General features: G+C 44.3%; 1 protein-coding gene across 1 annotated transcript; it reads right to left on the reverse strand.

The window, feature by feature from the left end:
• Window positions 1-18,484: 18,484 nt before the first annotated feature.
• On the reverse strand, window positions 18,485-19,316 carry LOC147985836 (snakin-2-like). Its single transcript, XM_087539942.1, has 3 exons — window positions 19,161-19,316; window positions 18,995-19,067; window positions 18,485-18,913 (listed from the first exon to the last, which is right to left on the reverse strand). The coding sequence occupies exons 1-3, from the start codon at window positions 19,224-19,226 to the stop codon at window positions 18,729-18,731; spliced, it is 324 nt and encodes a 107-aa protein (XP_087396068.1). The 5' UTR covers window positions 19,227-19,316; the 3' UTR covers window positions 18,485-18,728.
• Window positions 19,317-19,517: the final 201 nt, after the last annotated feature.

Here is a 19,517-nt window from a genome sequence, read left to right on the forward strand (position 1 = left end):
CTGGCACTAAATAACAATTATTAAGGTTTAAAACTAATCCCGAAGGTAAATGTAGAGGTAGCGTGCCGACGGCGATCACATTGACCTTGGAACCATTCCCGACGTGCATCGTCACCTCGTCCTTCGCCAGTCTCCGCTTATTCCGCAGCTCCTGTTTTGAGTTACAAATGTGAGCAACCGCACCGGTATCAAATACCCAGGAGCTACTACGAGTACTGGTAAGGTACACACCAATTACATGTATATCACATATACCTTTCGTGATGCCGGCCTTCTTGTCCGCTAAGTATTTGGGGCAGTTCCGCTTCCAGTGACCACTTCCCTTGCAATAAAAGCACTCAGTCTCGGGCTTGGGTCCATTCTTTGGCTTCTTCCCGGCAGCTTGCTTGCCGGCGCGGCAACTCCCTTGCCGTCCTTCTTGAAGGCTTTCTTACCCTTGCCCTTCTTGAACTTAGTGGTTTTATTCACCATCAACACTTGATGTTCCTTTTTGACTTCTACCTCTGCTGATTTCAGCATTGCAAATACTTCAGGAATGGTTTTTTCCATCCCCTGCATATTGAAGTTCATCACAAAGCTCTTGTAGCTCGGTGGAAGCGACTGAAGGATTCTGTCAATGACCGCGTCATCCGGGAGATTTACTCCCAGCTGAGTCAAGCGGTTATGCAACCCAGACATAGTGAGTATGTGCTCACTGACAGAACTGTTTTCCTCCATCTTACAGCTGAAGAACTTGTCGGAGACTTGATATCTCTCGACCCGGGCATGAGCTTGGAAAACCATTTTCAGCTCTTCGAACATCTCATATGCTCCGTGTCTCTCAAAACGCTTTTGGAGCCCCGGCTCTAAGCTGTAAAGCATGCCGCACTGAACGAGGGAGTAGTCATCAGTACGTGCCTGCCAAGCGTTCATAACGTCTTGTTCTGCAGGGAGAACAGGTGCGTCACCTAGCGGTGCTTGTAGGACATAATCTTTCTTGGCAGCTATGAGGATGATCCTCAGGTTCCGGACCCAGTCCGTGTAGTTGCTGCCATCGTCTTTCAGCTTGGTTTTCTCTAGGAACGCGTTGAAGTTGAGGACTACGTTGGCCATTTGATCTACAAGACATATTGTAAATATTTTAGACTAAGTTCATGATAATTAAGTTCATCTAATCAAATTATTCAATGAACTCCCACTTAGATAGACATCCCTCCAGTAATCTAAGTATAACATGATCCGAGTTAACTAGGCCGTGTCCGATCATCACGTGAGACGGACCAGTCAACATCGGTGAACATCTTCATGTTGATCGTATCTTCTATACGACTCATGCTCGACCTTTCGGTCTTCTGTGTTCTGAGGCCATGTCTGTACATGCTAGGCTCGTCAAGTCAACCTAAGTGTTTGCATGTGTAAATCTGTCTTACACCCGTTGTATGTGAACGTTGGAATCTAACACCCGATCATCACGTGGTGCTTCGAAACAACGAACTGTCGCAACGGTGCACAGTTAGGGGGAACACTTTCTTGAAATTATTTTGAGGGATCATCTTATTTACTACCGTCGTTCTAAGTAAACAAGATGCAGAAACATGATAAACATCACATGCAATCAAATAATAAAAGTGACATGATATGGCCAATATCACATAGCTCCTTTGATCTCCATCTTGGGGCTCCATGATCATCTTGTCACCGGCATGACACCATGATCTCCATCATCATGATCTCCATCATCGTGTCTCCATGAAGTTGCTCGCCAACTATTACTTCTACTACTACGGCTAACACGTTTAGCAATAAAGTAAAGTAATTTACATGGCGTTTCTCAATGACACGCAGGTCATACAAAAAATAAAGACAACTCCTATGGCTCCTGCCGGTTGTCATACTCATCGACATGCAAGTCGTGATTCTTATTACAATGGCATGAACATCTCATACATCACATATATATCATTCATCATTCATCACAACTTTGGCCATATCATATCACAAAGCACTTGCTGCAAAAACAAGTTAGACGTCCTCTAATTGTTGTTGCAAGTTTTACGTGGCTGAAATAGGGTTCTAGCAAGAACGTTTTCTTACCTATGTGAAAGCCACAACGTGATTTGTCAACTTCTATTTACCCTTCATAAGGACCCTTTTCATCGAATCCGCTCCAACTAAAGTGGGAGAGACAGACACCCGCCAGCCACCTTATGCAACTTGTGCATGTTAGTCGGTGGAACCGGTCTCACGTAAGCGTACGTGTAAGGTTGGTCCGGGCCGCTTCATCCCACAATACCGTTGAAGCAAGATAAGACTAGTAGCGGTAAGAAAGTTGACAACATCAACGCCCACAACAAATTGTGTTCTACTCGTGCATAGAGAACTACGCATAGACCTAGCTCATGATGCCACTGTTGGGGAACGTTGCAAAAAACAAAAATTTTCCTACGGTTTCACCAAGATCCATCTAGGAGTTCATCTAGCAACGAGTGATCGGATTGCATCTACATACCTTTGTAGATCACACGCGGAAGCGTTCAAAGAACGGGGATGAGGAAGGCGTACTCGACGTGATCCAAATCACCGGAGATCCTAGCGCCGAACGGACGGCACCTCCGCGTTCAACACACGTACGGTCAGCGTAACGTCTCCTCCTTCTTGATCCAGCAAGGGGAAGGAGAGGTTGAGGAAGATGGCTCCAGCAGCAGCACGACGGCGTGGTGGTGGTAGAGCTGCAGTACTCTGGCAGGGCTTCGCTAAGCTCTATGGAGGAGGAGGAGGTGTTGGAGAGGGAGAGGGAGGCACCAAAGTGTGGTTTGAGAGGCCCTCCTTCCCCCACTATATATAGGGAGCCTAGGGGGGCGCCGGCCCTAGGAGATGCAATCTCCTAGGGGGGCGGCGGCCAAGGGAGGAATCCCTCCTCCCCAAGGCACCTAGGAGGTGCCTTCCCCTTTTAGGACTCTTCCTTTCTTGATCTCCTGGCGCATGGGCCTCTTGGGGCTGGTTTCCTTGGCCCATATAGGCCAAGGCACACACCCCTACAGCCCATGTGGCCCCCGGGGCAGGTGGCCCCACCCGGTGGACCCCCGGGACCCTTCCGGTGGTCCCGGTACAATACCGGTGACCCCGAAACTTGTCCCGATAGCCGAAATAGCACTTCCTATATATAATTCTTTACCTCCGGACCATTCCGGAACTCCTCGTGACGTCCGGGATCTCATCCGGGACTCCGAACAACATTCGGGTTACTGCATATACATATCCCTACAACCCTAGCGTCACCGAACCTTAAGTGTGTAGACCCTACGGGTTCGGGAGACATGTAGACATGACCGAGATGACTCTCCGGCCAATAACCAACAGCGGGATCTGGATACCCATGTTGGCTCCCACATGCTCCTCGATGATCTCATCGGGTGAACCACGATGTCGAGGATTCAATCAATCCCGCATACAATTCCCTTCGTCAATCGGTATGTTACTTGCCCGAGATTCGATCGTCGGTATCCCTATACCTCGTTCAATCTCGTTACCGGCAAGTCACTTTACTCGTACCGTAATGCATGATCCCGTGACCAGACACTTGGTCACTTTGAGCTCATTATGATGATGCATTACCGAGTGGGCCCAGTGATACCTCTCCGTCATACGGAGTGACAAATCCCAGTCTTGATCCATGTCAACCCAACAGACACTTTCGGAGATACCCGTAGTATACCTTTATAGTCACCCAGTTACGTTGTGACGTTTGGTACACCCAAAGCACTCCTACGGTATCCGGGAGTTACACGATCTCATGGTCTAAGGAAAAGATACTTGACATTGGAAAACTCTTGCAAACGAACTATACGATCTTATGCTATGTTTAGGATTGGGTCTTGTCCATCACATCATTCTCCTAATGATGTGATCTCGTTATCAATGACATCCAATGTCCATAGTCAGGAAACCATGACTATTTGTTGATCTACGAGCTAGTTAACTAGAGGCTTACTAGGGACATGTTGGTGTCTATTATTCACACATGTATTACGATTTCCGGATAACACAATTATAGCATGAATAAAGACAATTATCATGAACAAGGAAATATAATAATAATGCTTTTATTATTGCCTGTAGGGCATATTTCCAACATCACTAGCATCACACATAATTTCAAATGGTACATTCCAATCAGGTGGCTGAACAATAGGTGCAGAAATCAAAGCTTTCTTAAGTACTTCAAATGCTTCTACACAATCATCATCAAAGACAAAAGGAACATCTTTTTGTAAGAGATTAGTCAGAGGCCTAGAAATTTTTGAGAAATCCTTAATGAACCTCCTATAAAAGCTGGCATGACCAAGGAAACTTCTTATACCTTTAATGTCCTTAGGACACGACATCTTTTCAATAGCATCAACCTTGGCTTTATCAACTTTAATACCTCTTATAGAAATTTTATGCCCCAAGACAATACCTTCATTAACCATAAAGTGGCACTTCTCCCAATTCAAGACAAGATTAGTTTCTTCACATCTCTGCAAAACTCGATCAAGGTTTCTTAAGCAATCATCAAAAGAAGTTCCATATACGGAGAAATCATCCATGAAAACCTCAACAATCTTTTCACAAAAGTCAGAGAATATAGCAGTCATACATCTTTGAAAGGTAGCAGGTGCATTGCATAAACCAAAAGGCATACGTCTATAAGCAAAGGTACCGAAAGGGCAAGTAAAAGTTGTCTTTTCTTGATCCTCCTTTGACACAGGTATTTGAGAGAAACCAGAATAACCATCTAGAAAGCAAAATGTGTATGTTTGGATAATCTTTCTAGCATTTGATCAATAAAGGGTAAAGGGTAATGATCCTTTTTAGTAGCTTTATTTAATTTGTGAAAATCAATTACCATTCGATAACCTGTGACAATTCTTTATGGGATCAGTTCATCTTTATCATTAGGAACAATAGTAATACCTCCCTTCTTAGGGACATAATGGAAAGGACTTACCCACTAACTATCAACAACGGGATAAATTATACCTGCCTCCAAAAGCTTTAGTATTTCTTTTCTTACCACTTCTTTCATCTTAGGATTTAATCGTCGTTGGTGATCAACAACCGGTTTCGGGTATTTCTCCAATTTTATTTTGTGCTGGCATAGAGTGGGACTAATGCCCTTAAGATCATCAAGAGTATATCTAATAGCAGCACGGTGCTTCTTCAGAGTTTTCAATAGTTTCTTTTCTTCTTACTCTGAAAGGTTAGCACTAATAATAACAAGATATATCTCTTTCTCATCAAGATAAGCATATTTAAGAGTATCAGGTAAAGGTTTAAGCTCAAACACGGGATCACCCTTGGGTGGAGGAGGATCCCCTAGGATTTCAACAGGCAAGTTGTGTTTCAAAATAGGCCCCTGTTTAAAGAATACTTCATCTATTTCCCTTCTTTCGTTCATAAACATATCATTTTCATGGTCGAGCAAATATTGTTCTAAAGGATCACTAGGATGCACGGCAATAGAAGCAATACCAATAATTTCATCTTTACTAGGCAATTCTTTATCATGGGGTTGTCTATGAAATTTAGCAAAATTAAACTCATGAGACATATCTCCCAAACCAATAGTAACAACATCCTTTTTGCAGTCTATCTTAGCATTAACAGTATTCAAGAAGGGTCTACCAAATATAATGGGGCAAAAGTCATCTTGTGGGGAACCAAGAACAAAAAAATCAGCAGGATATTTAAATTTCCCACACAAGACATCAACATCTCTAACAATCCCAACTGGTGAAATAGTGTCTCTATTGGCAAGTTTAATTGTAACATCAATTTCCTCTATCTCAGCTGGGTGAAATATCATGCATAATTTATTTATATAAGGAATGAGATATTGCACTAGCACCCATATCACACAAGCCATGATAGCAATGATCTCCTATTTTAACAGAAATAATAGGCATGCCTACAACAAGTCTATGTTTATTTTTAGTATCAGGTCTAGCAATTCTAGCAGCTTCATCACAGAAGTAAATAACATGCCCATCAATATTATCGGCCAAGAGATCCTTAACCATAGCAATACTAGGTTCAACTTTAATTTGCTCAGAGGGTGTAGGTGTTCTAGTATTACTCTTATGAACAACAGTTGAAGCTTTAGCATGATCCCTTATTCTAACAGGGAAAGGTGGTTTCTCAATATAAGCAGTTGAAACAACAGAATCATTATAAGTAATAGTCTTTTCTTCAACTTTAATAGGTGCAACTACTTTTACTTCAATGGGAGGATTATATTTAAACCACTTCTCCTTAGGGAGATCAACATGAGTAGCAAAGGATTCACAGAAAAAGCTACTATCTCAGATTCAAGTCCATATTTAGTGCTAAATTCACGAAAGGTATCGGTATCCATAAAAGATTTAACACAATCAAACTTTGGGGTTATACCTGAGTCCTTACCTTCGTCGAGATCCCAATCTTCGGAGTTGCGTTTAATTCTTTCCAATAAATCTCATTTGAATTCAATAGTCTTCATCATAAAAGAACCAGTACAAGAAGTGTCGAGCATGGAGCGATTATCGAGAGAAAGCCGAGCATAAAAATTTTGAATAATAATTTCTCTTGAGAGCTCATGATTGGGGCATGAATATAACATTGACTTAAGCCTCCCCCAAGCTTGAGCGATGCTTTCTCCTTCGCGAGGCCAAAAATTATATTTATTTATGTATATATATATATACATGCGATCATGATGAACAAGATGCATAGGATAAAACCTCTGATGAAATTCCAATGTCAATCGGTTGTAGTTCCATGATACCATATCATCACATAGCCTAAACCATGTCAATGCCTTTCCCTTCAAAGATAAAGGAAATACCTTCTTCTTGATAACATCCTCAGGCATACCTGCAAGCTTAAATCATCCACAAACTTCATCCACATAGATTAGGTGCAGATCGGGATGTAAAGTTCCATCACCAATGAAAGGATTAGCTAGCAGTTTCTCTATCGTAACGGAAGGGATTTCAAAGTAAAAAATTTCAGTAGGTTCAGTAGGTTGAGGAGCAACTCTTTGCTCTATTGGTCGGGGTGAAGATACCCCGAACAAGCCCCTCAAAGGATTATGTTCCATAGTAACAAGTGACAGTAAATTTCAGCACACTATATAAATTTTTCCTTACCAAATTCCACCTACCAAAGACGCTTCACTCCCTGGCAACGGCGCCATAAAAGAGTCTTGATGACCCAAAAGTATAGGGGATCTATCGTAGTCCTTTCGATAAGTAAGAGTGTCGAACCCAACAAGGAGCAGAAGGAAATGATAAGCAGTTTTCAGCAAGGTATTCTCTGCAAGCACTGAAATTATCAGTAGCAGATAGTTTTATGATAAGGTAATTTGTAACGGGTAACAAGTAATAAAAGTAAATAAGGTGCAGCAAGATGGGACAATCCTTTTTGTAGCAAAGGACAAGACTGGACAAACTCTTATATAAAGGAAAACGCTCCCGAGGACACATGGGAATTATCGTCAAGCTAGTTTTCATCACGTTCATATGATTCACGTCCGGTACTTTGATAATTTGATATGTGGGTGGACCAGTGCTTGGGTACTGTCCTTCCTTGGACAAGCATCCCACTTATGATTAACCCCTCTTGCAAGCATCGCAACTACAAAAGAAGTATTAAGCCAAACCTAACCATAGCATGAAACATATGGATTCAAATCAGCCCCTTACGAAGCAACTCATAAACTAGGGTTTAAGCTTCTGTCACTCTGGCAACCCATCATCTACTTATTACTCCCCAATGCCTTCCTCTAGTCCCAAACAATGGTGAAGTGTCATGTAGTCGACGTTCACATGACACCACTAGAGGAAAGACAACATACATCTCATCAAAATATCGAACGAATACCAAATTCACATGACTAATTATAGCAAGACTTCTCCCATGTCCTCAGGATCAAACGTAACTACTCACAAATTATATTCATGTTCATAATTAGAGGGGTATTAATATGCATAGAGGATCTAAACATATGATCTTCCACCAAATAAACCAACTATCATCAACTACAAGGAGTAATCAACACTACTAGCAACCCACATGTACCAATCTGAGGTTTTGAGATAAAGATTGGATATAAGAGATGAACTAGGGTTTGAGATGAGATGGTGCTGGTGAAGATGTTGATGGAGATTGACCCCCTCCCGATGAGAGGATTGATGATGACGATGACAATGGTGATGATTTCCCCCTCCCGGAGGGAAGTTTCCCCGGCAGAACAGCTCCGCCGGAGCCCTAGATTGGTTCCGCCAAGGTTCCGCCTCGTGGCGGCGGAGTTTCGTCTCGTAAGCTTGCTTTTGAATTTTTTTTCCCAGGACGATAGACTCCATATAGCCAAAGATGGGCATCAGAGGGCTGCCAGGGGGGCCACGAGGCAGGGGGCACGCCCAAGGGGGTAGGGTGCGCCCCCCACCCTCGTGGATGGTGGGTGGCCCCCCTCTGGTACTTCTTTCACCCAATATTTTTTTTATATTCTGAAACGTGCTCCCGTGAAATTTCAAAACTTTTGGAGTTGTGCAGAATAGGTCTCTTATATTTGCTCCTTTTCCAGCCCAGAATTCCAGCTGCCGGCATTCCCCCTCCTCATGTAAACCTTGTAAAATAAAAGAGAATAGGCATAAGTATTGTGACATAATATGTAACAACAGCCCATAATGCAATAAATATCAATATAAAAGCATGATGCAAAATGGACGTATCAGCCGGCCGGCCTCCCCTCTTGCTCCTTTATATACGGGGGCAGGGGCACCCTAGAACACAACAATAGACATGGTCTTAGCCATGTGCGGTGCCCCCTCCACCATAATCCACCTCGGTCATATCGTCGTAGTGCTTAGGCGAAGCCCTGCACCGATAGCTTCATCATCACCGTCATCACACCGTCGTGCTGACGAAACTCTCTCTTGACACTTAGCTGGATCTAGAGTTCGTGGGACGTCACCGAGCTGAATGTGTGCAGATCGTGGAGGTGTCGTACTTTCGGTACTAGGATCTGTCGGATTGTGAAGACGTTCGACTACATCAACCGCGTTGTCATAACGCTTCCGCTTACGGTCTACGAGGGTGCAAAGACAACACTCTTCCCCTCTTGTTGCTATGGATCACCTAGATAGATCTTGCGTGTGCGTAAGATTTTTTTTGAAATTACTGCGTTCCCCCACAGTCCAAACTTTTGTGTGGAAAGTGTTACATGGAGCCATTCCCGTCAAATCAACTCTGACGAATCGTCATATTGGGACGGACGACCGGTGTCCAATCTGTCATGAGCACCCAGAAGACCTGAAACACTTGCTATTTGAATGCGCACCAGCAAAAACGATGTGGTACATGCTAAAACTAAAACAAGCAGTATGAGATGCATGTATTGTAGACAGGTCAGGTCCAGCCGTCTTGGAGGAGTTGTTGGATTCCTCAACGAGTCATTACCTTGATCTACCTTATGTAGGGATTGCGGAGGTTGTGGCGATCGCAACATGGTACATTCGGTGGATCAGACGGACAGTCACACACAAGAAGAGGACACCCCCAACAACAAATTGGAAGTTATCTGTTCTGTCCCTATGCACAAACTTCACCAAAGCAACTCAGAGTAGTTAAATGGATGAAACCAGATTCATGTCAAGTTAAATTAAATTGAATGTAGATGCCTCGTTTCATTTTGAAGAGGGGGAAGGGGCGACGGGCGCGGTTATCCGTGACAAGATTGGCAATTTCCTTGCGGGTGCATGTTTTTATGTTCCACACTTGTCATCGGCCACGATGATGTAAGCACTGGCAATGAAAAAAGGCCTTGAACTGGTGGCATCTTTGGGCTATCACCAAGTCGTTGTTGAATCTGATTGTTTAGAGGTGATTGAAACTTGCAAAGGAGGACAAATATGGTGGAATGAAGAAGCTGCAGTTTATGCGGATTGTGTTGATCTGGTGACGGAAATAGGAACAGTTCAATACTCGCACTGTCTCCGGGAGGCCAATGATGTTGCACATGAGATAGCAAAACATAGTTATGGAAATCTTTTATCTTGTAATTGGGTAGATGATCACCCTCCTTTTCTTATTGAATATCTCGTGAACGATGTAAGTGTGCTTATTTGATTAATAAAGTAAGCCACGGTAGTATTTCCTAAAAAAATGCGGGAGCTATTTCTCGTTAGTTGTTTGAACCTAATGAGTCGTAGGAAGTGTTGAATTTTGATTACGCGCGCTGAACTCAGTCAACACACAAACTCTTTGAAGACGGGTTCTTATTATTAACGCAGTCTTCTTTCAAATTCGCAAAACAAACAAAATGCAGTCCTCTTTCAGGATTTCTGTACGCAGTGGATGACCTCCCAGTGCCTGCATAGGGCGACGGAAAGCTAGCAAACACGTACTGCCCGTGCACTTCGGCTAGGTCAGGTGCTGGGACATTGGCATTTTTTCATTCTGCATTTTAAACTTAAAAACTATTCACATTTTTTGTTAAAAAATTGTTCATAAAATCAAAAGAAATATTAGGGACTCAACAATGTTCCAATTTTTTTAACCTTTTATGTATTTTAAAAATCAATGCGGATTTCAAATAATGTTTCCGGAATGTTTACAAATATAAAAATTGAATTTAAAAGTATTTTATGATTTAATATAATATTACTAAATTTCCAAAAAATACAAATTTGAAAAAGTGTTCATAAATCTGAAAAATATTCCAAATTTCAAAAAACTCAACGATCAGACGGTTACTAACTAGTCAACCAACCAACCAGCAAGATGGAAGCGAGCCAGGTGCTTTGGTTGACAAGCATGGAAGAGAGCTGCTATTCGGCGCTCTTAGCACCGGCTAGCGCTGCTGGCACTCGCACGCGATGCGTAGCAGCCAGCCCAGCAAATACAAAGGTGTCGCCCGTTTTCACACTTGGCTCGCTTCGATCTCGCTGGTTAGTTGGTTGACTAGTTGACGGTCTGACTGCTGAGTTTTGAAAAATAATCATAAAAATGAAAAGATAAATTTGAAAAGGGTTAAAATTTTAAATAAAATTCACAAAAAATAAAATTTTATAAGAAAATGGAAAACTGGCAAATGTTCGCGAATTGAGAAAATTACAAGATTTTGGATTCTTTTTGCAAATATGAAGTTCACGATTTGGGAAAAGGTTCATGAATTTGGAAAATATCAAGAAAGCTGAAAAGAAAACAAGAATTTGAAAAAAAAATCACATGCTCAATGTTCATGCATTAAAAAAAGTTCACGGATTTGAGAAACAATAAAGGAATTTGAAACTTCTTCAAAAACAGTAAAACAAAAAAAAAGGAGAAAACAGAGAAAAGAAAACAAAAAACAAGTAGAAAAAACCCCGAACAGAGAATGGCTAGAAAACCCAGCACGAAAATGTGGAAAAGAAAAACATGACCGGAAGTATACGGCCCGCACCAGCTACTCCTAGTGTACGTGGGGGGGTATATCTGGTTCACCAGGGCAATTGGTGCTACCGGTGCACCGATGCCCCGTTGCACATTCAAAAATGTTTGAAAAAATTCATAAAACATTTAATGCATTGACACAGCAAGAATGTATATTGTCACAATTCAAACCAAAATTTGAAACATTACTCGAGATACAAAAATGGCAAATTTGACAGAATAGTACATAACACAAATTGGGCTTCAGTTTTGGCCCATTAACACATTGAATCAAATTTTCTATTTTTGTATCTCGAGCAATGTTTCGAATTTTGATTTAAATTTTTGTGAAAACATACATTGATGTTGTGTCGATGTAGTCAATTTTTTCAAAAAAAATTAATGTGCAATGGGGTCCGATGCACCGGTAGCACCAATTGCCCCAGTGCACCAGATACGTCCCCCCCCCCCCCCCGGGGGGGGGTGCCTCATGGTATCGATTAGGGAAAAGGTATTTTTATGTCAGGTTGTAATGGGCAGGCCCACTTCTCGTCGCTCACTTGCTGACTTCGAGGTAGCTCGCACGCTTTGGGATCCTCGCTCGCTAGTTTTACTTGTTTTGTCCATTTGTTTTTTTCTTCCTTTTTTTAATCTTTTCCATCTTAGATTTTTTTGGTTTTCTTTGTTCCTTCAACCTTTTTTCTGTTTTACTTCGTTTTTTTCACCTTTTCCCGTTTATTTTGCGGTTTATTGGTTTTTTATTTTCTTTGTTTGTTTTTTCTTGTTTGTTTTCATTGGTTTTCTTTGTTTTTCATTGAACATTTTTTGTATGCATCAAGAAATTTTTTCATATATACGTTTAAAGTTTTCTAAATACATTATTTATATTCTTCCTAAGTTATATTTTTATAACTACTTTTTTCCAGGCACATTGTATATTTGTATATACACATTGCATTTTTTAGAAATATGGAATTAAAAATTTTAAAAATATATTTTCTTTCTCTTTTGTGCATAAACATTGTACATACATCTCGAACATTTTATCTATAGAGGTTTAACATTTTTAGGACATGATTAAGATTTTTTGAAACATATATATTTTTCATGTCTACTTTTCTCCATAAACTTTGTAATTTTTTTACATCAGGAACATTATACGAAAAGGTGTTTAATTTTCTAAATACATGATTAATGATTTATAAAACATATATTTTCTTTGTTAACCTTTTCATGTACATTTTATTATACATCAGAAACATTTTTATATACATGTTTAACATTTTCCAAGTACATGATTAACATTTTTGAGAATTTATATCTTGATGTCTACTCTTGTCCTTACACATTTTCCACTTTTAGTATGCATCGGAAACAAATTTTTTCAAAACACATTTAGTAATTTTTAATTGCATGATTAAAGTTTTTCACAAACTTATGTCATATGTTTTTTCGAATATAGATATTGAGAATATTTTAAAGTATAAAAAATAAAAAAAAGTAGGCAAAAATAACTTAAAAAGACGAGCGCTTTTGAGAGTTGTGGTCTCCCCTCGCCTGCGTGCTATATCTCGCTTTACATGAGATCGAAGCTGTCTCGCTTCAGGCATAGCACTAGCGGGCGCACCCAATAGACTTGGACTCACTCGCGTTAGGTTAGGTTTTCTTCGGGTTTTTATTTCTTTTTGTCGTTTCTTTTGTTCTTTCTTCGGTCCTTTTTTTTCACCGGTTTCCTTCTGTTTTTCTTTTTTCTTTGTTATAAATTTTACTTTTTTTGCTGGTTTCTTTGTTTCTGTCTCATTTTTAGGTTCTTTCTTTTCCTTTTTTGCATTGTTTTTCATCCAATTTTTTGCCTTTTTATTTTTAGTTTTCTTTCTCATTTTTCAGGTTTTTTCTTTCTTTTCCTTCTTGCATTGTTTTTCCTCCAATTCTCTTGTTTCCTTTTTCTCTTTGGTTTTCTTTCGTTTCTTTTTTTCTCTGTTTCAGACACATGTCTAAATTTTTTGTTACACGTTGTACATTTTTTGTTACACGTAAAGAACTTTGTTCATACATGCATGAATAGGCCTTCAGATTTGATCTTCTCAGAGCAAGAAATTCTGGTGGTAGAAAAATCGTGAAAAATGGTACGCGGAGTTTCAGGATTTATAGGTGAAAGAATCAGCATAAGGTGGTGCGAGGGGGGCCCATGCAGCCACCCCACGTAGTGGGGGCCTAGGGTGCCCCCCTGGCTTCTTCTGGTGCTCTCTAGAATCTTCGTCTTCTGAAAAATCTACGTAAATCCCCACGGTATTTTGAGATCCGTAAATGTGGATTTTCTGAGAAGTCAAAAATTTGTAGAAAAACAACTGGCTCTGGGCACTTAATTAATAGTTAGTCGAGAAAAATAATATAAATTTCTATAAAAATATATTCAAAAGTGATATTATTGTAGCATGAAATAATAAAAAATTATAGATATACATGAGAAGTATCAACTGCCACAACTCCGTCATTCCCGACCGGAAGCCAAAAGTACCCCAAGCCCGCACGAGGCGGAACAATTGCCCCACCGCAATCTGGCATTCTGCCGTTTTCCTTCCGCAGCTTTACCTCGAAGAAGTTGCTTTAGAGGCCAAAGTGCGGGGTCATCCCCAAGAAGCACTCATACAAAGTAATGAATCGCGTAAGCTGTGGAACCCCGTTCGACATAATATGATGGAACTGGTTGCCGCAGTAGTGAAGGCTCCATCGAAGGATGCGATGAAGGGGAAGGGAGAGGTCACGACACAGAAATGAAGTATGGGTCACTCTATGCCATCCCTCAGTCAATGTGTCATGGACCCCGATTGGCCGGCTCTGCAGCTTATTCAACTATGGCATGTGTCGGGTTGAATTATGTTGGACATGTATTCTGCACTATCGTCAGGTGGTGCGGGGTCATCACTTCCCGACTCTAGGTTGTTGGCCACTATTTTTTGGATGTCCGTGACCATCTAGGAGGTTGTTGGGGAGGCTGCTCTTTATAGGTTGCTTGGCTTCTTGGATCCAACTGGTCTTTGTGTCAAGGGTGCAATGTGGTCCCCATATTGCTTATGCGAAAAACTTATTTTTGTCGATGTAAGTTCCAGAAGTAACTCACGAATGCACACCTTCATACATTTTGAGTTTAAACACCGTGTCCTACCTTCCACGCAATCTTAAAAGTTCTTGGTCGAATTTTCTTAGGGTTTCTTTCCATGAGCCCTTCTTTGGGAAAAACACTTACCAATTCCAGGTGGCTCTCACTACTAACTAATTTATCAAAAGAGACTAGTGAAACCTCCCTACTGCTATTTCCCATCTTCATTTTTGTGACACCTGTCAAAACTAGATGAGACATCATGAAGTAAAACGGTGGGATGCTCAACAGACATATATGGAGAAATGACTAAGGTAGGATGCATAAGCCAACATGCGAGGAGAGGGAGGAGGGTTTATACGATGAGCAAGGCAAGAGAAAAGGCGAAAAATTGAGCAGGAAAGGGCAAATTGATGAAAAAAACATTTCATTGGCAGCCAAAGTGGGTAATCATTGCTACATGCATCTCCGTCGCCTTGTTTCGGTGATATGACGGGTTTTTCATTTCTGGCAGCAACAAAAAGGGTTCCTCGTCCCCGTCGATAACGGAAAAAAAACATACTTCTTTTCCATGGGCAACGAATAAGGCTCTTCGCCTCTCTTGAAAATGAAAAGTTGGTCTTCGTTGGTGACGACAAAGACAGGGTGCTATAACTGTAATTTTCGAAATTGCGATTATAGTTTCAAGACTTCATAAAATGAAAGTTATATTTTTTTAAAGAAATCCGCAGGAAAAATCATAGGCCAATAACCGTAGGAAAAAGGACAGATCCTGATTTTTTCCTGAAAGGGGTTAGATCATGCTGAAGTTTCGAAAAAGGACCAAATCAGTGAATTTGGACTCCCATGGCTACCATGCCTTCCTTTTATCTCGAGTAAGGCCAACTCCACCGCGCGATCCTATCCTGTCCGTCCCCATCCGTTTGGGGTAAAAGAGACAAATGAGACGGCCCAGCGCGCGGGCGCAAACGGATTTTTGTCTGCTTTGTGTCCGCTTTCGACCCATCCCCGACCCAAGTTTGCGCCGGTTTTGGGGTGAAACGGACAGCGCGCGGACGGGCGGGACGCGCGCGCTTGTCCTCCCCTGGGCCACCTGTCGGTGGGAGAAACCAACCCCCCCCCCCCACACACCCATTTGGCGCAATTTCCCCCAAACCCTCCCACGTCCCTCCCGCCGCCCCCTCTCTCCCCCGTCCATGGCCGACGCCCCGTCGAGTTCTGGCGACCTGGCCGTCGACCCGCCACAAAGGTGAAGAAGAAGGCGCCAAGTTGGACGCGGAATCGGCGAAGAGGAGGGAACGGAGAGCGGTCGTCAAGGTCAATGCCGCCGCGGCCAAGTTCGACGCCCAACGCGATGAGCTGGAGGCCGCGCGGCGCAAAGCCGCGGCCGACGAGAAGGACCTCGTCAACAAAGCGCACGCCATCCTCATGCTTGGCATGGGCCGTCCGGCCGGGTTCCCTGCAACGGTCGTCGGCCCGGCGAGCACAGGCTCGTCGGTCGCCCGGCCTACGCACTTCCAGTCGCCGACGTCGCGCACCGCGCCCATGTCGCCTGGCTTGCCTCCGCCAAGGCACGACGACCAGACCCGTTTCTCGGGGTCGCCGGACGTGGGCTTGTTCGCACCGTCGACACCGCGCCTCGCGGCCGTCATCGACCTCAACGTCACGCCTGGGTCCAGCAGCGGCGGCCGGCCGGCCATCGAGATGTAAATAAAGCAGGCACGGGCACCATGCCGGCCCCCCGCGTCTTGTTTGACGGAATGCCAACCCCAACGCCAATGGTCGACGACCCCTTCTACAACCAGTACATGGAGGACGTGATCTTCGAGGGTGGGCATGCCCGTACCTATGACCTCGAGGAGACCCAAAGTCAGGATGGTTGTGCCCGGTACATGCCCGATGAAGAGGCCGACGACCGTGCTGACTACGACCATGGTGACTCATGGCATGAAGACGATGACATCTATGTCGAAGGTGATGGTGATGAAGAAGAAGGCAATGACGTTGATATTAGTGGCGAGCCATTGTTCATCGACGAGCTCACCCAAAGAGCGGAAGCACAAAAGAAGAGGAAGAGCATTCGCACGGGTTCATACACACAAGATGAGGACAAGTTGATTTGCCAAGCTTGGATGGAGATTAGCCAAGATCCGAGGACCGGCGCGCAAAAAAAGGGCATTATTTTTTGGACGAGAGTCCACAAAACATTCCATGAAAGGAAGATGTTTGAGCCCTACCAAATTACAAGCAACCGTGGCATCGGCTCAATTCAAAAGAGATGATTGTTCATCCAACAAGAGTGCAACAAGTATTGCGCCGCATTTGAGAGCGTTGAAGCACGGCCCGTGAGTGGTCTCGGCGTTGGGGGCATGGTATGCTCTCCTCTTCCTAGCCCTTTCCTTGCTACGGTGATGAGACTTCTGGCCGTGTATATGTTTGCATGTTCACCTGTTGTTGATCATGTGGTGTAGGCATTTCAATCCTTGGAGGCATTCAAGGCCCGGCACAACGACAAGCCATTCACTCTAACGTATTGTTGGACGATCATCAACAATTGCCCTAAGTTCAAGGACCAATACTTGAACTACAAAGGAAGAGAGGACTGAAGACGGCCAAGTTCGCCGGAGGTGGAGATGGCGAGGCGTTGAAGAGGCCGAGGGGCAAGACCAACTCCAAGATTGATGACATACGTGATGCCTCATTCATGGCATTGCATGACACTTTGCATGGTATGATGTCCCAAAAGGATGTGAGGGACGAGAAGAAGCGGCAAAGTAAGGAGGAACAAATGAAGCAATACCTAGACCTTCAAATAAAGAAACTTGAGATGAAGGAGGCGGCCAAGAGGAGGAAGATCGACATGGAGGAGGCGGCCCGGCAAAGGCAGCTCGACATCGAGGCCGACAACGTCAAAGCCAGGCAGAGGCAGCTCGGCATCAAGGCCACGAATACCGCCACCAAAGCGAAGGAGGTGGCCCTTGCGATCATGAGCGTGGACTTGTCGAAGATGAGCGACAGGACAAGGGCCTGGTTCGAGACCAAGCAGAAGGAGATGCTCGACGCCGAAGGCCTGAACTAGCTCGTCCGATCGGCCGTGGCCGTTCTTTTTGAAGGCTGGCATGGGTGCCACCCGCCCATTGGGCCGCTGGCTGTGTGCCAGCGAGAAAAAACATTCATTTTGGTGGCCGGCTGTGTTGCCGGCCGCTGGCTGTGTTGCTGGCGAGGACAACTATTCATTTTGGAGGCTGGCTGTGTTGCCGGCCGCTGGCTGATGCCGGCGATGGACGTGTAGGCCGCTGGCTCTGTTGCCGGTGTGATGAACCGGGTCCGCTGGCCTAAACTAGGGCTTGGCATTTGAAACGTTGCTTTTGGCTTTTTAAATAGACACGGACAGGATGAAGCAAATGGATGCGGCCGCGCCCTGAGCGCACGACCACCGCATCTCAGAATACGCCCCGACACGACGCTAAATTCCTATCTAAACGGACAGAATCCGGACAAAACAAATGTCCGTTTGGGGTTGCGCGGTGGAGTAGGTCTAACAAAGTACGCGCAATCTTGGCTAGAGCTCCAGCCCCAGAGGACACAACTCGTTGCCTGGAGGTTGGTGGTGTTACTGTCACGTATAGTACCATGCACCCGTGCGTGCTATGATCACATACCTTATCTTCTCTATGCAAGTACATGTCTGTTAGCTCGAGAGTCGAGACAGTACCGATGCACATGCACGCTTGCATGCACAACCAAGAAATGAAGCATATATGCGGGCCTTGCAACACGACAACGCATGCGACAGACGGAGTAAAGAGTGGCAGACACAGCTCACAGCAGATGGTTCATGGCATGGACTTGGACTGCGACGGATAAGAACTCTCTTTTCTTTGAACGAGGGACGAGGGAGGGGGACGCACGAAGCGCCAGCTTTTCATCTCAAACAAAGGTGACGTATACGGCTAGCAGGAGAACCATGCATTCACCACATAAACCTCCAGATGGGCTTTATTACACGAGAAATACGCCCACCTACGGGACAACACGTACTTACTCTTTACACAAGAACACACCAGGACCAGGTTCACCAGCTAGCTAGTGCTAGTCTAGTCAACACCGTTCCTTCCACACCAAGACGAAATCACGAAGGTCACCGGTAACGCTAACGACAATCATGAGCAAAGCTTAGCTACTCTACTAAGATATTTAGGTTGGCCGAAGATATTCAGGGGCACTTGGTCTTATTGCCGTGCGTGGTCCAGTCGGTGTAGCACTTGCCGCAGGTCTCCTTGTTGCCGGCCGTGCCCGCCGGCACGCAGCGGCACACGCTGCAGCACTTGAGGCACGCCCGGCTGCACAGCTTCGGCCGCGAGTTGGCGCTGCACCGCAGGTTGCACGCCCACCCGCAGTCTGCATCACACGCCATGGAATGAACGAGCGCATTTTCTCTCATCTGAAATACGTACTCCGATCATAGGGCAGATTTGATACCTTTAGAGGGGTCTACGATGTTGTGGGGAGGAGGCCCGAGCGGAGCAGCAGCCGGAGTAGGAGAGTCGGCAGCCTATCCACCACCCAGAGGAGAGGACAAAATCAGCCATGTATATTGTATGCATTGTCGCATTGAGTACTTAGACAGAAGGCACCCTTAACTTACCTTGATGGTGCTGAGCAGGAGGAGAGACGCCACCAGCGCGGCCACCGCAAGCTTGCCGAGCGCCATGGCTCCTTCCTCTCGAGTCTGAAGAGCTTTCCTGAGCTGTGTGGTCTCTTTGGGTTGGGTATGTGTGATGGTTAAATAGAGCAGAGCCAAGGGTTTAAACACTTTACAGGCTTGCGCTGTGGAAGGGGAAGTGATGGGTGGTGGCCAGGTTGGCTCCTGGCAAGGGCGTAAATGGTCTGCGGCCGCGGCAGTGCGACTGCACTTGCCCAATGGCCTTTGACGCGTACCCCGTTGCCTGGCTGAGTGGCGTAAATGGGCTTAATTCGCCCTGCTCACGGGGCGCCACACCTG

Source organism: Triticum urartu, chromosome 2A, assembly GCF_056163025.1.
Source record: "Triticum urartu cultivar PI428250 chromosome 2A, HENAU_Tu73, whole genome shotgun sequence".
In the NCBI taxonomy this organism is placed as follows: Eukaryota; Viridiplantae; Streptophyta; class Magnoliopsida; order Poales; family Poaceae; genus Triticum; species Triticum urartu.

Coding starts and splice junctions, on each gene's coding strand:
- LOC147985836 (XM_087539942.1), bottom strand. CDS start 19,226: ATGGCGCTCGGCAAGCTTGCGGTGGCCGCGCTGGTGGCGTCTCTCCTC. Junction 19,068..19,160: donor TCCTGCTCAGCACCATCAAG/GTAAGTTAAGGG, acceptor GGTGGTGGATAG/GCTGCCGACTCTCCTACTCC. Junction 18,914..18,994: donor CATCGTAGACCCCTCTAAAG/GTATCAAATCTG, acceptor CGTGTGATGCAG/ACTGCGGGTGGGCGTGCAAC.